Source organism: Panthera uncia, assembly GCF_023721935.1.
Source record: "Panthera uncia isolate 11264 chromosome B3 unlocalized genomic scaffold, Puncia_PCG_1.0 HiC_scaffold_2, whole genome shotgun sequence".
NCBI lineage: Eukaryota > Metazoa > Chordata > Mammalia > Carnivora > Felidae > Panthera > Panthera uncia.
In genome coordinates, this window is record NW_026057583.1 from 5,680,906 (window position 1) to 5,702,065 (window position 21,160).

The 21,160-nt window shown below is 58.5% G+C and overlaps 1 protein-coding gene across 4 annotated transcripts in view; it reads right to left on the reverse strand.

The window, feature by feature from the left end:
- Positions 1–18,457, reverse strand: part of TMED3 (transmembrane p24 trafficking protein 3) — an 87,922-nt gene extending 69,465 nt beyond the window's left edge. For 2 of the 4 annotated variants that reach the window (XM_049614381.1, XM_049614382.1), the window contains exons 1-2: positions 18,190–18,457; positions 16,629–16,877 (exon numbers count right to left, since the gene is read on the reverse strand). In XM_049614381.1, coding sequence (XP_049470338.1) covers positions 16,629–16,877; positions 18,190–18,375 — 435 coding nt within the window. In that variant the 5' untranslated portion in view covers positions 18,376–18,457. Of the gene's footprint in view, positions 1–10,488; positions 11,308–11,889; positions 13,615–16,628; positions 16,878–18,189 lie in introns of those variants that run through there. The other 2 variants (XM_049614380.1, XM_049614383.1) reach the window with 2 other exon arrangements.
- Between the last annotated feature and the right edge of the window lie 2,703 nt (positions 18,458–21,160).

The window sequence follows — 21,160 nt, forward strand, 5'->3', positions numbered from 1 at the left end:
TTTTTTTCTTTCTTTCTTCTTTTCTTTTTTTTTTTTAGCATTCAAATCCACCTGGAATTTATGCTGAGCTATGGCAGGTATGAGACACAAAATCCAGCCATGTGATCTGTGATCAGTGATCTGATCAAACGTGTTTCTGACCAGTGCACCCTGCCCCATGAGCTGTCCTGTGCACCTGCCCCTGAATCCGGACAATTTGGTTGACCAGTCGGCACCCGGCCACACGGTTTTCGGCCTGTAACTCTGAGACAGTAGATTATGTGACAACACACGTTCTCCCTCTTTTTTAAATGTCCACAACTATTCACACACATAAATCAATCTTCTGTGTTAACTTTAAATAGTTTGGTAAAGTCCCCCCAAAACCTCCCATTGCAATTATATTCAATGTGTTCACCAGTTGGTTTGCTGTATCGCGTTTGCTCTCCAGGAATTATAAATCGTGTAAAAACTATAAATATAAATATAAATCGTGTAAACTAAGCCAGAGTTCGTGACGTCAGCAAACTTTTGTTCTCCTTCTCACTGACCCCAAACGGAATTTTGTTAATTCCTACAGTTATCTTATGTTCAGATAATGAGATCTTTTACTAATTACGTGAGGCAAGTGGTTAACGCTTGTGATTGAGTTTGCCATATTTCTGTGATAACCTGGCTCGTTCTGAAATCTCATGTTCCTTCTAAGGCTTTCAGTTGAGATAACTCGGGATGAGCAGCTCCATAGCGAGGGGGGCAAAGTACGTGTAGACCATAACATCGAACGTCATCTAGTTTACAATTTAAAATGAGATGCTTTCGGCGGAGTTACCTCAACTCATTCTCACACAATTACAAGAGACAAAACTCGGTGTCCTCCTGTTACAGGTGAAGGAGCTCGGGCAGGACAGTCCTGAGTCTCCCCGATCCACACCGCTGGCGGGGGGCGGACGTGGAGCCTGATGCAGGGACTGGATAAAAATATCAGCTGCATGTATCATGGGGGATAGTACGCGCGAATTCGTGTGACCCGGGACGACACCGGCTCACCCAGCGCTCCCTCAGTCTCCCACCTCACGGCACACACAGGAAGTGACATCATCACATGGCACACGGGTCAGGTGCACAGAGCTGAGGGTGCTGTCTCCTGCGGACACCCGGAACCCACGTGGAACCCTGTGGGTGCGACGCTCGGATTTCATGCCGTGGAGGGATATCCAGGGTGCAGCGTCAGGCCACAGTATACGGCTGCGAGTGTGAGCAGTGAGCCCTCATCACAGGACCCGGAAGGTCAAACAGCCTCATCACAGAACCCGGAGCGTCAAATACCCACCGTGGTAGGTATTAATTCCCCTTCTCTTCTGCCCTTGAGTCTACACAGAACTGGTCTCTTTCTTGTGCCTCAGCAACATCCCGTTGGAAGTTAAAGACAGAAACTAGGTGACCCCAGAGGCTGCCGTTTTCCACCCTAAACAACCCTGCTTCCTCCGACAGCGTGATCAGGGTGCCCGTGCAAACCCGGCGCTCTAACACACGGCTAACATGGCTCAGGTCCCATCCCCTGTCCCGTGTGGGGCCCACCCAGCGCCCGGCCCCAGCCCAACCGTCCTGTGCATTTCTGAGCGGATTCGAATCCCCAGATACCTGGGGGCGGGGAGGCGGGGGGCTTACCGTGGATGCCGCTCCTGGCCACCCTTCCCTCGGCTCTCGTCCACCCACCGTGACCCACCTTGATTCCCATCCTACCGCCATCCCCACAACGTCCCGTCTAAGTGTGCAGACGCACACACAGCCTGTTCCTGTTCTGCACTGCATCGTTTTCTCCTTCTGGCTACACAAGCTTCCTCCTCTACCTGGTCTCTCCTCCCGGGCAGAATCCAATTTGTCCAAGTGTCTCACGGGGTGTCCGGAGCAGTAGCTCTGACATACAAGGTCAGGGGCATTGCTCTCGTGTCCCCCCCATGACACCCCTAGTAAATGCAGGGACGCTGTGCTGTCCGCACAAGGCAGGAAGAAAAGGCCCTCCTAGATGCAAATCAGAGCAGCCGCTGCGGAAATCAGTGCAGAGGGTCCTGAAAAATTAAAAAACAGAACTACCCTATGACCTAGTCATTCCATTTCTGAGTGTTTACGTGAAGAACACAAAAACATTACGTCGAGAAGAGAAAAGCACCCCTCTGTTCCCAGCAGCGTTGTGTACAGTAGCCAAGACGTGGAAGCAGCCACGTGTCCATCAAATGACGAACAAAGAAGATACGCTATATACACGCACTAGAATACTACTCAGCCATAAAAAGGAACGAGGTCTTGCCATTTGCAACGACGTGGATGGATCTAGAGAGTGTAACGCTAAGTGAAATAAGTCCGAGAAAGACAAATACCGTATGATTTCACTCGTATGTGGAATCTGTAAAACAAACGAGCAAACAAGGCTCCCCGGCCAGAGGGGAGGGGGTGGGGGGGATGGGCAAAATACGCGAAGGGGATCAAGAGGCGTAACCATCCAGTCATAAAATAAATAAGTCGCAGGGGTCAAAAATACAGCACAGGGAATAGAGTCAACGTTATAGTAACACCGTATGGTGACAGGTGGTTCGGGGAGCATTTCGCGTCGTGTGGGACTGTTGAATCACTGTGTTGCACACCCAACACTAATATAACATTGTGTGTCACTATACTTCGATTCCACGGTTTTGCCTTTCCCAGAATGTCACGTGGTCGGGACCACGTAACAGGTAGCCTTTCAGACTGGCTCCTTTCGCTCATTTCCCGCTGATGCTGAATGATATTCCGTTGTCCGGATGGACCAGAGTTTATCCATCACCCACGGAAGGGCATCTTGGCTGCTCCGAGTTTTGGCGATTACGACCAAAGCTGCTGCAGACGGCCGTGCGCAGGTTCTCGCGTGGACCTGATTTGTCTATTCCTTGGGGTTAATGCCGAGCCGCGAAGGCGCTGGGTCACGTGTGGGGTTTTGTGGGAACCGCCACGCTGTCTCCCGGGGTGGCCGCACCACGTCCCCTCCAGCAACGAACGAGACTTTCTGCTCCACGTTCTCACCAGCACGGGGTGTCGTCAGGGGCTCCAGATTTGGCTGTTCTGTGCTCCTTCTGCAACTTCCCGTGAACTTAGAATCATTTCAAAATAAGAACATTTAAAACTCAAAACTGCAGAAGAACAATTTGACTATGCTACCTCCGTGCTGGCTTCCCGCCTCACTTGTGCATAAAGAATGTAGTCTCACCGTGACCCAGACGGTCTCCTGAGCTGTCCCGCTAGCCCCCCTGCTCACTGGCACACCTATCGTTCTATTCCGATGTTCCCCAAACGTGCCCTGAAACTCTGCCTCAGGGCCTTTGCACTTGCTCTTCCAGCTGGAACGTTCCTGCTCAAACGCCATCTCATCAGTGAGCCTATCCTTGAACCCAGCCCCACTAATTCCTGTCTCACTCCATTACCGCACACCCCACGTCACCTGTCCTCACCGCACCATCGCGACCTGACCTCACACCTATTTACTGGGTCGTCTGTGTCGAGACTGTTCTGGAGAACGTAAACTTCACGAGGGCAGGAAGTTTGTTTCTATGTTATTACCTCCCAAGTGTGCAGCACATAGATGTTCAATAAGTGGTCACCGAATCGATTACTCAATTCACTGGGACCGTTGTCCTTATGGTTACGAGTTGCAAGCTGAAGCCTCTCCCAGTCTGTCTTGGGTTCTCTTTAGAGCGCACACACGGGTTTTACCGTGCGACAATGTAAACATCCACGCGGCGGGACTCCCTTCTTTCTCCTTCTGGACATTGTATCATAAGTAGAAGGACCCCCTCCCAAGCCAAGGCTTCAAGTGTTTGCCTCTCTGGAAACTGCTGAGCAGAAAGCAGGAAACAGAGAGGAGCTGCTTCTTGTCTCCAAGCTGTGAGCATCACTTCCTTTTCGCGTTTGTTTTTATCCTCACGGTACCCCTTTGCCAACCCTTCTGTTCCCAAGTTTGCCGGTAACCGGGGGCTCTGGCGGTGTTTCTGGCGGGCCACAGCTTGCACACGCCGTGCAGACTGTGCGAGATCTTGGCTCTGTGAGCCGGCCAGCGCTACCTTCAAATAGGGGAGTGTACCCTCTACCCGTGTCTGCGTGTCAGAAACACTTGAGGTTAGTTCTTTTTCGCCAGTTTTACAGCTTGTATCTCTGCTTCAAGATCTTTGTAGAGGCAGTGACTTCCTTGTTTTTAATATGATGATGACACGTTTGGTCACAATTTTTATCTGCCCCATGCCAACGTTGTTGGTAAGTGTTTTCCATTTTCAGTGTGTTTTCCCCAGTGTTTCATCCCTTTTATCCTGTATCCTTGGATAGACCCAGGGCTTCTCAACCCAGGCACCCCTGGCATTTTGGGGTCCACGGCTTTGCTGCGGAGGCTGCCTTTGCACGGCCGGATGGATGTTCAGTGGCATCCTGGACGCCCCCCTCCCCGGATGCCTCCTCCCCACTTGTGACAACCAAAAGTACGTCCAGACACTGCCAAGGGGGCAGCCCCCAAGTGTCCCCCCAGGGTCACGGTTCTCCCCGTCGAGAACCACTGGCATCGATCACGAGCTCCTGTCTGTGGTTGCTCATCCCTGAGACAGAAGGACACAAGCCTCTCGCGTGGAGACGAGCCCGTGCTGGGGCAGGCATGACGTCCCCTGTCAGCGTGTGGCGAGGGAGCAGGAGCCAACGAGCGCCCACAACCCTCTTCTCCAGCCCCCTGGGCACGGCAGGTGGCGCTCCACACGGGGGGCGAGGGGGAGCCAGTGACCCTCCCAAAGCCTGTCCCTAAAAGCCCTCCGAGGATGAAGCCCAACCCTCTCTTACGGTGACCCAGACTGTTCTGCTGGCCCTCACCTGCCTCCCCATCCTCGCTGTCCCTCGTGCACCTGTGGCCCCGCCCCCGCGCTCCGGCCAGCCCGAGTCCTGGCTTCCCCGAGCCATGCCCTGCCTCGAGCCTGGACCCCTGTCATCACGTGGCTCGGTGAATCCGTGGATGCACGAATGAGTGAGTTTTCTAATGTGTCTTTATACTTGAGAGAGACACAGAGTGGGGGGGGGGGGGGGGGGGGGGAGGGGCAGAAAGAGCGGGAGACACAGAATCCGAAGCAGGATCCAGGCTCTGAGCTGTCAGCACAGAGCCCGACGCGGGGCTGGAACCCAGAAACTGTGAGATCATGACCTGAGCCGAAGTCGGACAGTCAACCGACTGAGCCACCCAGGCGCCCCAATGTTTATTTACTTATTTACTTGAGAGAGACAGAGACAGAGAGAGAGAGACAGAGACGGGAAGGGGCAGAGAGAGAAGAAGACACAGAATCTGAAACAGGCTCCAGGCTCCGAGCTGTCGGCACAGAGCCCGATGCGGGGCTCGAAGTCATGAACCTCAGATCACGAGCTGAAATCGGACACGTGACAATGAGTCACCCAGGCGCCCCAGGATTTGCTTTCTTACTGATGTCATTCTGCCTCCACCTCCTCCTCCTCCTCTTCCACCCCCTTCTCCTCCTCCACCTCCTCAGCCTCCTCCTCCTCCTCTTCCACATCCACCTCCTCTGCCTCCTCCACCTCCTCCCACTGCTCCTCCACCTCCACCTCCTCCACATCCCCGTCCTCCTCCTCCATCAACTGCTCCTCCTCCTCCACCTCCTCCTCCTCCTCCTCCTCCTCTGCCTTCTCCTCCTCCTCCTCCTCCACATCCCCGTCCTCCTCCTCCATCAACTCCACCTCCTCCTCCACCTCCTCCACATCCCCGTCCTCCTGCTCCATCAACTCCTCCTCCTCCCCCACCTCCTCCAGCACCTCCAGCCGCACCCAAGCTACTCTCTGATGTGACTGTTCGCCGCAGCAAACGTGCATCATCCCAGTTGCAAGTGGGAGAATTGCAAGGTGCCTTCGCTGGGAGGTTCTGAACGGAGGTTCTGCGGGAGAACCAGCCCGGCCCTCAGAGCCGAGGTGAGCCTTACTGGCGTTTCCACCCTGACCTCTTGTGGTCGTTTCTCGTATCGCGGCAGCCCTCGGAAAAGGAAATGCCCCGAGTGTTTCCGGGAAAAGCCATCAAGGGACTCGGCACAGCAGCTGGAGCAGCGCTGACCGGGCACGACGTGCGTTCACGCCACTTCCCTTCGGGGACTTCGCTCTCACCGCAGACGGAAGACGCCCGGCCCGGCAGCGGGTCACCCTGAGTGGCCGCACGCGGCCAGGGGCGGCTGGACCGGGGGCCCCGCCCGACTCCACGCTTGGTGCCCGGTACCTTACTCACCGGGCTGAAGGGTGACCGTGCCTCTGCTCGAGCCAGACGCCCGTCCTCCCCCGCCCGCAGACGCCAGGCTCTTTGTTCCCGGGCTCTGACTCGGGCCCGGGTTTCCACCACAGACCCCTCGGCCTCAGACCAAACACCACCTCTGGCCCTCCTGGTCTCGCCGGCTTGCATCTGGCAGACGCGGGGACTTCTCAGCGTCCGTAAGCGTGAGCGTCAGTTCTCACAGCAAACCTACGGTAAGTCCTGTCGTGTCTGTGTCTCCGTTTCTCGTACACCAGTCTGGAAGAAACGTCCCCCCCTCGGTGGCACCACATTCACAAAGGACAGAATCAGCAGCTCCAGCCTGAGCCACATTCCCCTGCGACCCTTCCTCACCCCCGGCCAACCACTCCTGTATCCAAAGCTTTCACCAGGAATGGGTTTTACTAAGCCATTTATCTTTCAGAGCCTCTTGAGAGAAGTAAAAAGCATGGCTCAGTTTACTCTTACCAGCCGGACGGTACTAGCCGGACGGCTTTGGGAAAACCTGAGTAAATGATCCGTGCCTCAGTTTCCCCACGGTAAAACGGGAACGTTGAGAGTCCCCGCGTCAGAAAGCCATTTGGAGAGCTAAACGAGGGGACACACAGCAAGCGTCTCCCGCTTGGGTTTGCTCACAGGAAGAGCGGAGAGTGATTCCTTCCACGGTGGCCGTGATTAGGATTATTTCTTAAATCCGCAGCCGCGTTAGAACAAAGGATCCAGGAGCGCCGTGTCGGGACCCAGGGTCAAGGCCAGGTACCAGAACAAGCGGTTCCTGGTGCTCTGATCGCGTGGGGAACTACAAGGGGCTCGGCAGCCGAGCCTGGACCCGGGGACGGAGGCGGACGCGTGCACGTCTCACTGTGTCACAATTACGCGTCACTCTCCTGTTGGGGGACACTTGGCCTCAACGGGGTTCTGCCAGATTACCTCCTCGTCTGCTGCGTATTTTCCCGGCAAGTTTTTTCGTCCTTTTTTGAATGTCCGCGTCTCTCCGTCTGTTAAAGGAAATGTACTTGGATCTTACACTTTTGTCGGAGAGTTTCTGTTTAATTGGTTACATAGTCTTTTTATCTTATTTTTTATTTTTTTAAAATTTACACCCAAATTAGCATATAGCGCAACAACGATTTCAGGAGTAGATTCCTTAGTGCCCCCCCCCCCCCCCCCCCCCCCCCACGGCGTGTCGCGTGGCTCCGTGCGACCCTCGGGGCCTGTTTGCCCGGCCTGCGCGCTCAGGCTCCCCGGGCCTGGGAACGTGCACAACCAGAAGCCAAGGCCAGGCCCTGGTCGGCGTCTTCCGGAGAGTCGAGGAGGGAGGAGGGCGCCCCGGACGCAGAATCGCAGCGCAGAGCAGGACCTGACAGGTTGCTCACACGGCACCTTAACCCCCCGCCCCGGGTACTCGCGGGGACACAGCAGGGAAGAGGGGACGCCCGGGGGCAGCTGGAACCCGTCTCCATCAGCCGCTCGCCAGTCGGGTCTGCCGTGCCCTCGCCCCACAGGCTCGCCGTTCGGGCCGCTGGTCCCGGCTTCCTGACCTCCGGGGGGCCCTGGTGGCCTCGGGCCGACAGGCAGGACAGGCGGGCGCGGGGCCTCGGTCCGTCCTCCAAGTCCCCTCGTCAGTGCCGGCCCGGCCCCGGCCCCTTCCCGCTCCTGCACACGCTGTTCCACCTCCCCGAGGTCGCGGGCACAGAACGCGTCCTCGGACGCTCGCGCCCTGCCTGCTTCCGTAGTCCCTGCAGGCCGCGTCTGGAGGACGGCCGCTCGCCAGGCCACCGCCCTGAAGAGGGCACGGGATGCGTCAGCCTACTCTTACACACAGGCCTGTGCACGCGTACCACACACGTGCTTACACGCACACAAACTAAGACACACACCGTGCACACGCACACACACATCGCACACACACGCGCGCACACGCTCCCCTGTTGCGCAGCCTCCAGCTGCCGGTCCGAGGGCAACACACCCAGCGCGTTCGTGAGCGCTGGCTGTAAAACGCACAAACCGAGGATCGCTTCACACACGCAGTCCCCCCACCCCAGGGTCGCACCTGCCTGAGAACCAGTCCCGTTAAGATGAGCTGCCCTGTGTGGCGAATTAGAGAGACTCCAGTTAATACTTCAACTGCCTAAAATACGACAAGTCAAAAATGAAACGGACACGCAGCTCACATAGATGCTCTGCGAGGGCAAGCCACGGGAGAAGCCAGACGCCCTTCTGAAGGCTGTCCGGCAGAGCTGGGACCCCGTGTCCCCCAGCCCCCCCTCACCTACCTGGGCCTCGTTCCCTCCGCGAGGGACACGACTAGTAAGAGACGTGACTTGTTAAAACCACCGTGGCCTCGCACTCCAAGAGGGAGCGTGAACAGCGTGGTCTGTGGGCGCCCCCGAGAGTCGCGGCAGCAGCGGCCTCCTCTCCAGCAGGCCAGGTGCCCTCTGGGAGTTCACACGCGGGGCACTTCCTCCTGTAGCCCCTGGGTCTCTCACACGAACCCCCGGACACACAGAAGCTTCTTAGAAAGCGGAATGGCCCTGTCTGGGCTCTGCCGCCCTCGCTGGCCTCAGGCAGGCAACTATTTCCCATCAAGTTCTGCAAGGCTTGTCCGTGAGCGGCAGAACCAAGGACCCGTCACAGGAGCACAGCACACGGGCAGGGACATCCGGTGACAAGCCACTGCAAGCTGCTGAACGTCCTCCCGGCAGGGAACGCCGCGAACGGCTGGCTGTACGTTTTCACATTTAGATTTCGACGTTCGAAGCCTCTCAGGTCCCACTATGTCTGGTTTATTTACTCGTCTTGTTGGAGAGAGTGACGAAAGAGGGAATCGGCGGGTCTGAGCCCAGCGCTGCGCGGGGCACATTCACTCACGTGGTCTCACACGGGGCTGGAAGACACACACGCACGCCTCCACCTGCACACCCACCTACACGGTCAGAGGGCGGCGGCCTCTTCCCGGGCTGCCCGCCCCGGGGCTTCCGTGTATCCAGAGCTCTGTTCTGACCCTCACTTCGCAGAATCTGCAACACCTGTCATTTCCTTCCTCCCCACCTCTGTCCTGCTTTAAGTTGAGCGGGGCATTAATTTTTTAAATAAGGGAGAGGAAATGCCATCAGGGACATAGGCACAGATAAGCAGTATTTATCTTTCAACTAAGCTAAGTAAGCCTCACGGAGCTTCGTTTCCACGTGACGTGTCCCAGTGCACCTCGCCCACGACGCGTTCACACCTGCCAGACGGCGCGGGCTTCGGATTTCTTGGTAGAGGTACTTTAAGGCAAACGTCGGATCTTCCTTCGAGAGCTATTACGGAGACATGTGATCAGTAATGCATTAACTTCTTACGAACAGGCAACGCTATACATTCAGTAACTAATAATGTATTAAGACCTTAGCACGTGGCAGGCGCTATTCTGGGGACCAAGGACACGGCATGGAGTTTACATGTAGTGGCGTAAGAAGGACAATAAACAGACAAGTACATGTATGTGTCAGTGGTGACAAAACTAGCTTCGAAGAAAAGCAGGGACAGGGAGACGAGGAGGCCGGGGCAGGTGAGAGGGTGCCATCTCGAATGGACTCGTTAGGGTAGATCTTGCTGCTAATGTGACATCTAGCCAAAAGGAGGCCACGCAGGTGTCAGAGAGATGGTGTTCTAATTGGAAACGGCATGTGCAAAGGCCCTGGGGCAGAGGCAAGGCCCAGTGTGTGATAGGAACAGCAAGGAGACCTGGGTGGAGTGAGAGAGGGGAGCAGGGCAGCCGGTATGCCGATGACGCGGGATCTCCCGGCCCACAGCGAGGACTCTGCCGTGACCCGAGGGACCTGTGGAGCCACGGGAAGGGGGTGACCCAGAATGACACGGTCTGACTTGAGTTTTAAGCAGACGCCGTGGCTGCTGAAATGGCACGTAGCACAGCCACTCCCCGTCTTCTCCCTGTTCTCGGCCCCTCTGTCCGGACCACATGATGACGTTGCTTCCTCGGTGACCTCCCGAGTCTGAGGCAACAAAGTAACCAAGGCCCCAGTCACTGCTTCCGCTCGCCTGGGAGATTTACCCGCGGTCTGCGCACGCCTGCACACAGACCCCGCACACCCCGCGAGGGCAGCCTTGCTCCGTCACGCCGTCTGCACGGGCGCCCACAGCCCCCATTCGTCTGTAAGCTCCTCCAGGGCAAAGAAATAAAGGCACAGGTCTCCACGGTGCTCAGGCTTCGTTTTTATTAAACCACGTGCTGCCTCCGGGGAGATACAGCCGACCGAGGGCACCGGCCTCCGGTTTCCTCCCGCTTCCATGGCGGGCACCCCTGCTCACCCGGGACGGGAAATTTCTGCAAAGCCGCCCGCCCCGGGGCCCGGCTTCTCCAGGCACAGACAGCTCCACAGAGGGAAGCGGACTAAAGAACCCCTTCTTCTGCACAGAGGCCTGGACACACACAGGCCGGATGACCCGGGCACCGTGGGGCAGAGGGAGCGCCCGGAGCCGCCCCAGGAGGCCTGGGCACGCGGGGTTCCTCCTCTGGCCAGACGCGGGTCACTTCCTGTGGCCCTGCACAGCGGCCAGTCTCAGCCTGACCACTCGCTCTTCTCGGCGTCGCGCACGTAACGCAGTCAGATGCGTCCCCGTCACCGGGCTCTGTGGGCGCCGGCCGCCGGGACACCGGGAGCGGGCACCTGGGAGCTCGGTGCCCCCCCCCGCCCCGCCCCTCCCTGGGTGGCTCTGCCTCCGGCCCAGCAGGAGCCCGTGACCTAGGAGGGCAGCTCCGTGCTGGGGGCGGGGCGCAGGGACTAGGAGTGCGCCACCCGGGGGGCGGGCCGCTTCTCGGTGAAGAAGCTTTTCAGCAGCAGCACCTGGCTGAAACTGACCAGGAACAGGGCGACAGTCTCGCCGACAGACCAGTACGAGACCCGGCTGTTCAGCTCCTCCGCCCGCGCCCGGTCCTGGGCCTCGCGGAGCCGGTAATGCGTCTGGGAGTCAATCACCGTCTTCAGGGCCTCGTGGATGGTCACACAGGCCGACTCCATCTGGGCGGGAGGAGAAGAGCAGTCATGTTCTAACCCCGAGAGGAGCGTGCAGTCCGCACATGGCCCACGCTGACACCCGGGGCCACGTCCCCTGAGCCGCCGGCACCGGAACCGCACAGCGAGCCCGAGGCTCCGATTAGGAGGTGGCGGAGTCAGGAGCGGAGCCCGCGTGTCTGAGTCCCGAGCCTAGGCCTTCGAACGCGGCCCTGGGGTCTCACCTAACATTCGGGACAGTGGCGGGCGGGGATCGCCACCCCGCTGGTAGGAGGCCTGACTGACTGCTGGCCCCGCACACAGATGAGAAAACTGAGGCTCCAAGAGGCCGTGTGACCTGCCCGAGCTCAGAGACGTGAGTCACAGTCGTGGGGGCCTGTTCCTGTACACACACAGGCACAGGAAGACACCCCTCTCGTGTATGCACACACACCCGACCGCACATATGAACGCACATGCTTACACACACACGCTCACGTGGGACCCCCTTCACCCGGCTCCGCGTACTGAGGCAGAACCTTGACTCCGTTCCCCCTCCCCCACACCTGCCCACTCCCGCGACACGATGAGCTGTGACTAGGTCACACGGCACGGCCACCACCCCAGCGCCTGACCTGACCACAGGAGCCGCTGAAAGGGAGCAGAGCTCCAGCTGCCAGCCTAGAGGACACAGGCACGTGCGGGGACCGAAGGAGGTCTCTGGGGGCCGGGGCACAACAGCCGACAAGGACCCGAACCCGCCAACAGTCTGGCGAGCGCGGAAGCTGATCCCCGGCCTCACCCCGACCCAGCCTGGGGACCCGCGTGGCCCGGACCGCCCGCCTGCGGCCCTGAGGTGCACGTGGTCCGCTTCGGACGCTCGGTTACGCCACGAGTCACAAGCCCGCGGGAGTCACAAGCCCGCGGTGGTCATGAGGCTCACTCACAGGTGACCTATGACACGCATTTATCCAAAACCTAGAAGATTCTATCCCAACAAGGCCAGAGAAGCTCGCAACGCGTCCCGGAGACACCTGCTTCGGTCCCCGAAGCGCAGAGGTGAACTGTCCACACCGTGAGCGCAGGAAGGGAGGGGAGACCGAGTCACGGAGCCACCGCCTGACTGACCCCCAACACCCTCCCTTGTGTCACAAATGGAACTGTTTCCGGGAGGCAAATAGGAGACTGTGGCCAAAAAGCAACGTCGCCCTTACTTGCCTCACGGGCTGTTCACTCCGGGCCACGGCAGGCGCCACACCAGGCCACGCGAGGGAGGACGAGGCCTCCTTTCGGCCCCGGCGTTTACAAGGCCACGTATCGTGTCCACCCGATGAGTGGTCTGCCGCCAGGGCTACGGTTTCCTGCGGACACGCGGGCGGCTGCTGTCACCCGGGTCCATGGGGAAGAGCTGCAAAGTGCCACCCAGACAGGAAGCGACAGGGTCACTGCCACCCAGGTGGAATTAGGGGAGCTTCACAGGGCAGCAGTTCAAAGGGCAGAATCCAGGGTCACAAACCCACTTTCTCGGGGACACCCGCACACCCTGTCATCTCGGGCTGGCGCCCGGCGTCGTCACCTGCCCCACACTTGGTAGGCGGCGCGTACCTACAGGCGTCAGACGCTGAGAAGCGGCCACCTGATCCTGGAAGGGCTCGTGACACCAACGAGTTCCTTGATGTGTCAACCGGCTCCAAATGCCGGCCACAACAGGACCACCCGGGGCACAGACCTCTGCCGGACTCACGGCGGCATTCGTAGGCGCTGACGCCCCCCACCCCCCGCCCCAGCTCTTCAGGTGACGCTTCTGGAGCTCACGAAGGCACGTCCGCCATCGCAGAATGAACAGCGGATAAACCGGGAAGGGCTAGGAAGGAGGCCGCGGCGTGGGGTCAGGCTACTCTGCGAGCCTGTGTCCAGGCCAAATCACGACACGGCACTTCTGGAAGCCTCTCTAGTCCAGCTGCACCGGTCACTGCGGTTCTGCGGGCAAGACAGGGCAGAGCGGCGGACAGACGTGGGCACCGAGGGCCCCGCCACAAGCAGGTTCGGGGTGTCCCTGAGATCAGCGGGGGCCGGGGACGCACACGTAGGCATGCGCACCTGTGGGGCCTGCACACGCACACACACTCACTATGCGTGCACACACAGACTTTGCCTTTAAGCACGAGCAAAGGGCCCACGTGGGTTTCCGGGCTAGAATTCCACCCTCTTCGCTTAGGTCCGTCCCACGCTCATTCAGACACTCGGAGAGGGCGCTCCCTGGGCCCTGGGCCTGGCTGGGGGGCTCAGCAGTGCAGGTCGGCAGGTGCAGGCTCCTCCCAGGGCCCAGAATCACTGGAAAAGGAGGGAGGGAAGAGGAAGAGAGACAGGGAGGACCCTGAAGTCACAGGTGCAGAGGCCCGAGGCAGAGGACACGTCGGGTCCGCCGTGCGAGGCGCCACGCCGGAGGCCGCGTCCCACCCACAGGCCAGAGACGGCACCGCGGTTCTGAGAAGAGGGCGGTGGTGGCCTTCACAGGAAGGTCTCAGATCAGGTCCCGGAGGGTAAAGCAGCAACGGGCGGGAACGTAGCTCTCCCAGCATCAAGGCCACGGGGACCCAGGGGCAACACAGCACATGACGCGCACCCCCCCCCCGAAGTACCCCCTGCCCAGAAAGGCACACTACATCCCCATCACTGGGACCCCCGCCTGTGCCAGTGCATGGCCCGTGACCACAAGCTTTCCGTTAGGAAACCCGTCCAGCCTGCTTCCTACCCTGCGGAATCCCTTCTGCTTCCAAGAACCCTGTTTGCTCAGGGCCCTGGGCCCCCTGGGCTGGAGTGTGGCTTCCGCCCTGGCTGGTTCCCTGGCTGGAATCCGGGAGCCTCCCGGGGTTTCCGGTCACTGCTGCCTCGTGACAGTTGCTCCCTGGAGACACCCCGATCCGTCCCCCTCCCGGGACCGTCCCCTTCCTCTGCTGCCACACCAGCGTCTCACCCTGTCTGTCCCGCCTGGCGATGCTCCAGTCTTCAGCCTGCAACCACCAGCAAGGTCCCCCAGCCTGCACCCCACGGGGCCCCCATGGACAGGAGCACTCGGGTCCTTACAGACTTCAAGAACTCGGAGCCAGGGAAGCACGAGCTGACCTCAGAGCAGAGGTGGGAGAACCTTTAATCCTCCCCGGAAGACCAGTGAGCGGCCCGGGGCCTCTGACCTCCGCTGGAAAACCTTCAGCCTCTGCTGGGATCTGCCCGGACTCTCAGGAAGCTCGGCCGCCCCAGGGGCACCCTCCCGGCCCCTGCCCTCTCCTGAGAGCCTGGTCAGGCTGGGACCCAAGCTGTAGACAAGTCCCCGTGGCCTTAGCCCCGGCCTGGACCTTGGTCACTCTGGATCCCGCTCGTCCATCAGAGTTTGGATTCGGGGGCCAGAAAACATGGCCTCTGGCCCACCGCTGTGCTGGAAGAGGTTGGGGAGGGGGCAGGGGGTGTGAGAAAAGAGCCAGGGCCAATGGGGGATCCAAGCCACGCCAAGAAAACAAGGTCTGGGGAGGGACGGGCACCTGCCGGCCCCTCCCGAGAGCCGTCCCTTAAACCACAGCTCTGACCACAGCGCCCCGTGGCTAACTGACATGACCACACATCTCAGCCTGCCGCCAGCCGGCACCAGCACACAGGAGATGCCCGCCACACGGGAGCCAGGCTCTCAGGTGAAGACACAGACAGACGGTGCTCAAGGCTGGGGGTGGGGGCGGGCGGGGTGGTCAGAGGTACCAGGGGAAGGGACCCCCTCTGGAGGCTGGGTAGGAGAAAACAGGAGATCCGGCCACGCAGAAGGGGGTGAGTAGTCAGTTTCCTGCAAGAAAACCAAATCTAATTCTAAGCCTCCAGGAAAGGATTTCTCGATCGCAGTGACCACCATTAAGCCTTTTCCCTACCCGATCCGTCTTCCACCGGTTAGAGGGGGAGACCTTTGGCTCCGCTTCCAGAGTTACCCCATCTTCAGCACGGAGGCTGTTGCGTCGGGAGCCACAGAACTCCCAAGAGTACGGGCTGTGGGACCTCCCACCCAGGACACGCCACGGGTCACGCGGCCAGGCTCAGACCCAGGGCCGTCTGGCGGAACCTGCCACGCGTGGCCACTGGCCACCTGTGACTGCTGGGCCCCGGAAATGTGGCTACGCGGCCAACGAGGAAACGAGTTTTTAATTTCATTTTAATAAACTTACGTTGCAATAGCCGTCCGCGGCCAGGCCACACCCCGGACTGGGTGGTGGTAACCCCCATCTGATCAGGGAGGGCAGACGAACCCACGGTCAGAGCCACAGAGGAAGGGAGCGGGTGACCACGTGACCACCGAGAGGCCGCCCAGAAGGCGACCTGGCCCCGCTGGAGACTTAGACGCTCTGGCTTTGGATCAGGAGCAGCGCAGCCCCGACGGTCAATCCTGTCTTGCGGGGTCCCCTGGGCCCCGCCACGCGGTCATGTGGCAAGTCTGTGCCATGCGCCACGACCGGGGGCAGGGGATACCAGGGTAAACGGCACGGGTTGCTGGGCGGGCCTCAGGAAGCCGAGAGCCTGCACTGCACGTGAGGGGCAGGAGGGAGACTGACGAAGGAGCCTGGGCTCAGTCTGTCACTGGCCCCGAGAGCCCATGCACGGCCATCTATCCCCGATTCTCTTCCAGAGTGTGGGGCCCTGGCTGCGAGTACACTCCCCAAGCAGACTGTCTCTGCCAGCCCTCCCGGCATCCAGGGGGCCGCGGGACACCTGGCAACGACGGGCTGAGCAGAAGTTCGGCGAGTGACTCCCGGGCCGGGAGTCTGAAGAACTTCCGGAGGAAGTCCGCTCAGAGCCCAGAGGAATGGAGCAGGGAGCCCACCAGACAGCACCCCGGATTCCTACGTCAGTCCGTGGAGGAAAGCTCTCCACCAACCTAGTTACCGCTTGAGTGAGAAAAGATCTGCCACAGGGTTAAGCCACCGACACGTGGGGTTGATCTGCCGTCGCAGCTCAAGTGGCCCTAACAACACACCGTACGAAGCAGGCGTTCGGTCTTGATGACGCACACACACTGTACACGCGGGGGGGGGGGGGGGGGGGGGGGGCAGGCACGGACGCCCCCCCGAGCGATGCCGTTTGAAAGGCCGGTGGGAACACGGAAATTCCAGAGGATCTGGCGAAACAACGCAGAGGGAGAGCACAAGGGGGACCGTGTCGTTTAGGACTGAACGCAGGAGGAGGTGAGGCCAACACTGAGCCACGCAGGCCAGGAGCTGGAGGCAGGGCGACTGAGTGCAGGCCAGGACCGACCCGAGGGGAAGAATGGGCTGAAGGCGGAGCCCGGCCCGCGGCCGCCGACGTCCACTCACCTGGGTGAGGGCCGTGACCCTGTTCCCCATGTCTGGGAGGATGGGGGGCTCGTCGCCCACTTGGAAGTCAAAGTAGACGGTCTTGTGAGAGAAGGTGGAGAACTCATTGCTGAAGCAAAACTGATAAACGCCCTTGACCTCGGCCCGGTGCGTGAAGCTGTCGTACTGCTTCTTGGTTTCCCTGTAGATGGTCTTTCCCAGGGGGTCCTCCACGTAGCAGTCCACGTCATAGTGGCCTCCGGTAATGACCTGACAACCAGAGACACACCCACCGTCTGCTTTACCAGTGGGGCAACCAGCGCGCGTGCAATGCCGACCGGCCACCGTGAACTTCCTAGAACAGGTGCTGGGATGCTCTCGGTCGTCCTGGGGACGACACTGAGGTTGGGAGAGGTTAAGTAAATCCGCCATGGCCACACTGCTAGAAAGGGACAGGGCTAAGATTTGAATGCCCGTCTGCCCGACTTCCCAAGGTTTTGCTCTGCAAGGGCACAATGAGCTTAATCCTTCCCCTTTTACAGAAGAGGAAACTGAGGCTCTGAGATCAAGTAAATTGCCAGACGGGTCTCGTGAATGTTAATATTATTACTGATCAAATGCAAAAAGCAAATACAGATTAGAGTGCTCATAGACCCGGTGGCCATCAGAGGTGGGAGGGTCCTTGGGAATGACACAGTTCAAACTCTTTATAAACATAAGAGTGACAAGATGGGCATTGGGCAAAATCACACAGGTGGTCATCGGCTATAACCAACGTCCATCGAGGGACACAGTCAGCAGCCTACATCCACTTCCAAAGTTCTTCGTTGCACAGATGGGAGGATTTCCTTTATAAGTGGTCGGCCCCCTGCTGCTGGAGGTGCCGAAATCAAGGTGGCCATCCTTTGACAGGGCATTTCTGCCCTAGCAGTGACCAGACCACCTCCCAGGCCCCTCCAGCCTCATAATGACCGGTTTTTAGTGATTGTAAGGGGGGGGGGGGGAGGGCTGTTAACCCAGACACAATTTGCATGGTGTCCACAGAGATGTCAAAGTGGCCATACCAGCGACCCAGAGGCCATCCCACACCATGTTGTCCCCAGGCACAAGGCTCCTGCAGTGGCTCTGGCCAGAGAGGACCCATGAAGGGCCTGCTTCACTCCTGCTTGCCCACGCCACCTCATCCCGGGAATGCCTGGGAGCAGGTGTCCACGGGCAGGTGGCCTTCTGGGGAGGATTCCCACTGGCACCCCAACCCCAGATCTGCCCACTAAACCTCCGGGGCAGATCCCTCACCCGAGACCAGTCCCCACCCGTGCGCCGGGCGGTCTGTGGGAGGAGGCGGGAGTGCAGGAGCGGCAGCATATGGCCACAACAGGACTGCTTGCTGGTAAACACTGCGCCTTGTCCCCTCCCCTGCGCTCACCCCGCCTCCGCCTGTAAACCCTGGAGAAGCGGGGAGTACGACCACGAACCCACCTCCCGCCCCCACTGCCGTGCTTGAGTACACGCGGGACAAGGCGGGCCGAGAGCGCTGCCTCCCGGCCCGCCCGCAGTGCCGCCCGTCGGGGCGCGGCCTCACCTGGTAGTCCAGGGAGAACTTGGCGCCCCGCTCCACGTCCTCGTGGAAGCACTGCTTGGCGCTGTCGGGCAGCTCGAAGGTGAGCTCGGCGCCCCGCGGCCGCTCGGCCCGGAGCAGCAGCAGCAGCAGCAGCAGCAGCAGCGGTGGCGACGGCGGGGAGCCGGGACGCGCGCCCGCGGGGCCCATGGCGCTCCGGTCCGCTCCCGGCCGGGGCGGCGGCTGCGGGGCGCTGGGCGCGGACGTGGCGCCCAGGCGGCGCTTCCGGGGAAGGCGCCCCGCCCCTTCCCCGCTGCGCGTGCGCGCTGGCTCCGCCGGGCAGGCCACGCCCCCTCCCCCTGCGGCGCCCGGCTTGGCGGGCGGGCTGGGGGCGGGGCCGGCGGGCGCGCTGCGCGGGAGCCCCGCACCCTGGGGCCACTGAGGCTGCGCTCAGCCACTCAGATGTCTGGGCTATCAGGACAAGGCGAAGGTTCTCCTGGGTTAAAACGCTCTTTCTTTCTTTCCCTTTGCCTTCTCAAAACCATGAAAGCGGGGAAATTGACTTACTGCCTTCTCCATTACCATTGGCCTAAGAAGATATCTTGTATAATCACTGCTACAGGGTTTTGATATTCGAAGAGCAGGTAAAACAGAAAAGACACCGACTGTGGTTTGGCTACTCAGTAAAGAATTTTTCGGGACAGCGTTATCACATGTGTATCCGGATTTCCACAAATAATTGTACCGCCATATAGACCCCCACGTGGACGACAGGGAAGTGTACCGCCGCGGGGCACATCTGGCCGTGAATTAACGTGCGAAGCTATGTCAAAGCAATCAGATGACTCTGTACCAGGCTCAGAGAAGGTATGTTGTGCTGTGCCTTGAGGCTCTTTCCCTGGTTCTGTCCTGCGGCACATTCTTTTTTAGTTACTGATATATGTATATATATATCGATATCAATATATACATATATATTGATATATATGTATATGGAAAAAACATGTAAGAAATAATCATTTCATCTAGATGCACCGAGGGAAGAAGCAAATGACAGATGTAAGACTAAGATGACCTTAGCCAGCTGCGGTGCTAAGATTAACAAGAAATTTTGCCAGGTTACATGTTAAGTCCTGTGTTTAAGTTCCAAGAAAACACCTGCATAAGCTCAGAGGCGGGAAGCCTGACGCGGCCGTAGCTCAGGCCACGGCATTCGAAGCCTGAGCCTCAACAACACTTAGCTGAGGGTAAGAGTGGGAATGCACCAACTGAGCAAGGAGGCCTGACTCGCCCCCTGGGGGTTAATAAAGGAACAGAACTGTCACAGCACCTAAGGGGTGGAAGGCAGTAACTGTCACACTGTCTCAGGCACTGATCAGAGCACATCTGTGTTACTACCTTGGGAGGGACATGAATAAAACGGGAATAAGTCACAGCGAGGTAGTTAGGAGGGGACCAGTCTAGTAAGCTGCCAGGAAGGCTGCTCAAACAAAGTGAAGTCGAAGGAAACAGGATATAACCTTGAAGAATAAAATCTAAGGATGAAGAAAGTGTTAACTTTAAAAAGTTTGCATAACAGCAATCTTTACAGCTACCATTCAGCACCTACAAGGTGCCGGCCTGCAGTGTTAGCTACTCACACACTTCATGTATTTTGCATTAATTAATCTGCACGAGCGGCCATGCAAAAACAAAAAAAAAAAGTGTTATTATTCCCCCTTTGACAAAGAAGAAACAGAAGCTCAGGAGGTTTAATTAAATAGCATTTGCTTCGGTCGGCATTTGCCGTGTGAGTCAGTGGCTTAAACCAACAAAGACGCACAATTTCTCGGGATTTCGTGGTTGGCTGGGTGGTGCTTCAGCCGTTTTTGCTTGGGCTTATTCACGCAGCTGCCTTCAGCCAAGGGTCCTCGGGGCTGGAGGTCCAAGATGGTCCCACTGAAGAGGCGGCCGGCTGATGCGGGCTGCTGGCTAGAACAGCTCAGTTTTGCATGCATCGTCTCCCTCTTGTGGTTTACGTGATTTCTTCATATGGCAGGCTCAGGGCAGCATCCCACGAGGGCCAGGACAGAAACAGCAAGGCCCCCCCACAAAGAACTACACTCCAATATCACTTCGGTCACTTTCTGTTTGCCGAAGCAAGTCCAAGGCCAGACCAGGTTCAAGGTGAAAAAATGGACTCCATCTCTGGATGGAGGAGGCCTAAGTCACGTTCAGAGGAGAAATATATTGGGTGGCAGGAATCTGTGGCCCCTAAACAAGCTGCCAGGGTCCCCAAACTCAGCTTGTTAATAGCTAAGCTAGGGGCGCCTGGGGGGCGCAGTTGGTTAAGCGTCCAATTCTTGGTTTTGGCTCAGGTCATGATCTCTCGGTTCGTGGGTTTGAGCCACGCATCTGACAGCACAGAGCCTGCGTGGGATTCTCTCTCTCCCTCTCTCCCTCTTTCAACGTAAATAAATAAACTTTAAAGAAAAAATCATCAAGCAGAAACTGGGTAGACAAACAATTCACATGTTGTCCCCAGTGAATGAAAACACAACTCTAACTAGATTAAATGATACAAGAATATCTTACTTCATGTAACAGGAAGTTCAGAGGTAATGCAGCCTCCAGGCAGAGCGTGATCGAGGCTCCAGTCCATCTCCCTACCAGCTCTGCCCTCCTCTGCACATTGGTTTATCCTTTGACTCCATTCTCTCATTGTCAAAAGAGGGCTGTCAAACCAAACAAACAAACAAGTAAGCTTCGGAACAACATGTTTATTGGGTCACATCTAGTAGGAGGTAGAGAAAATCTGTCAACCGGGGGATGTATGTCCTTGGTTCAGCCCAGCTGGTCCACTCAGGCCATGTCTCCTCCTCTGGATCTAAGGCACTGAGAAGGGAAGGCCGTGTGGTGATTGGCTTAGGCTGGATCCTTTAGCCAATCACTGATGAGGAGAATGGACTTGTCGTGATTAACTCAGACCAATCAGGACTTCCCTTGGAGGGAGCTG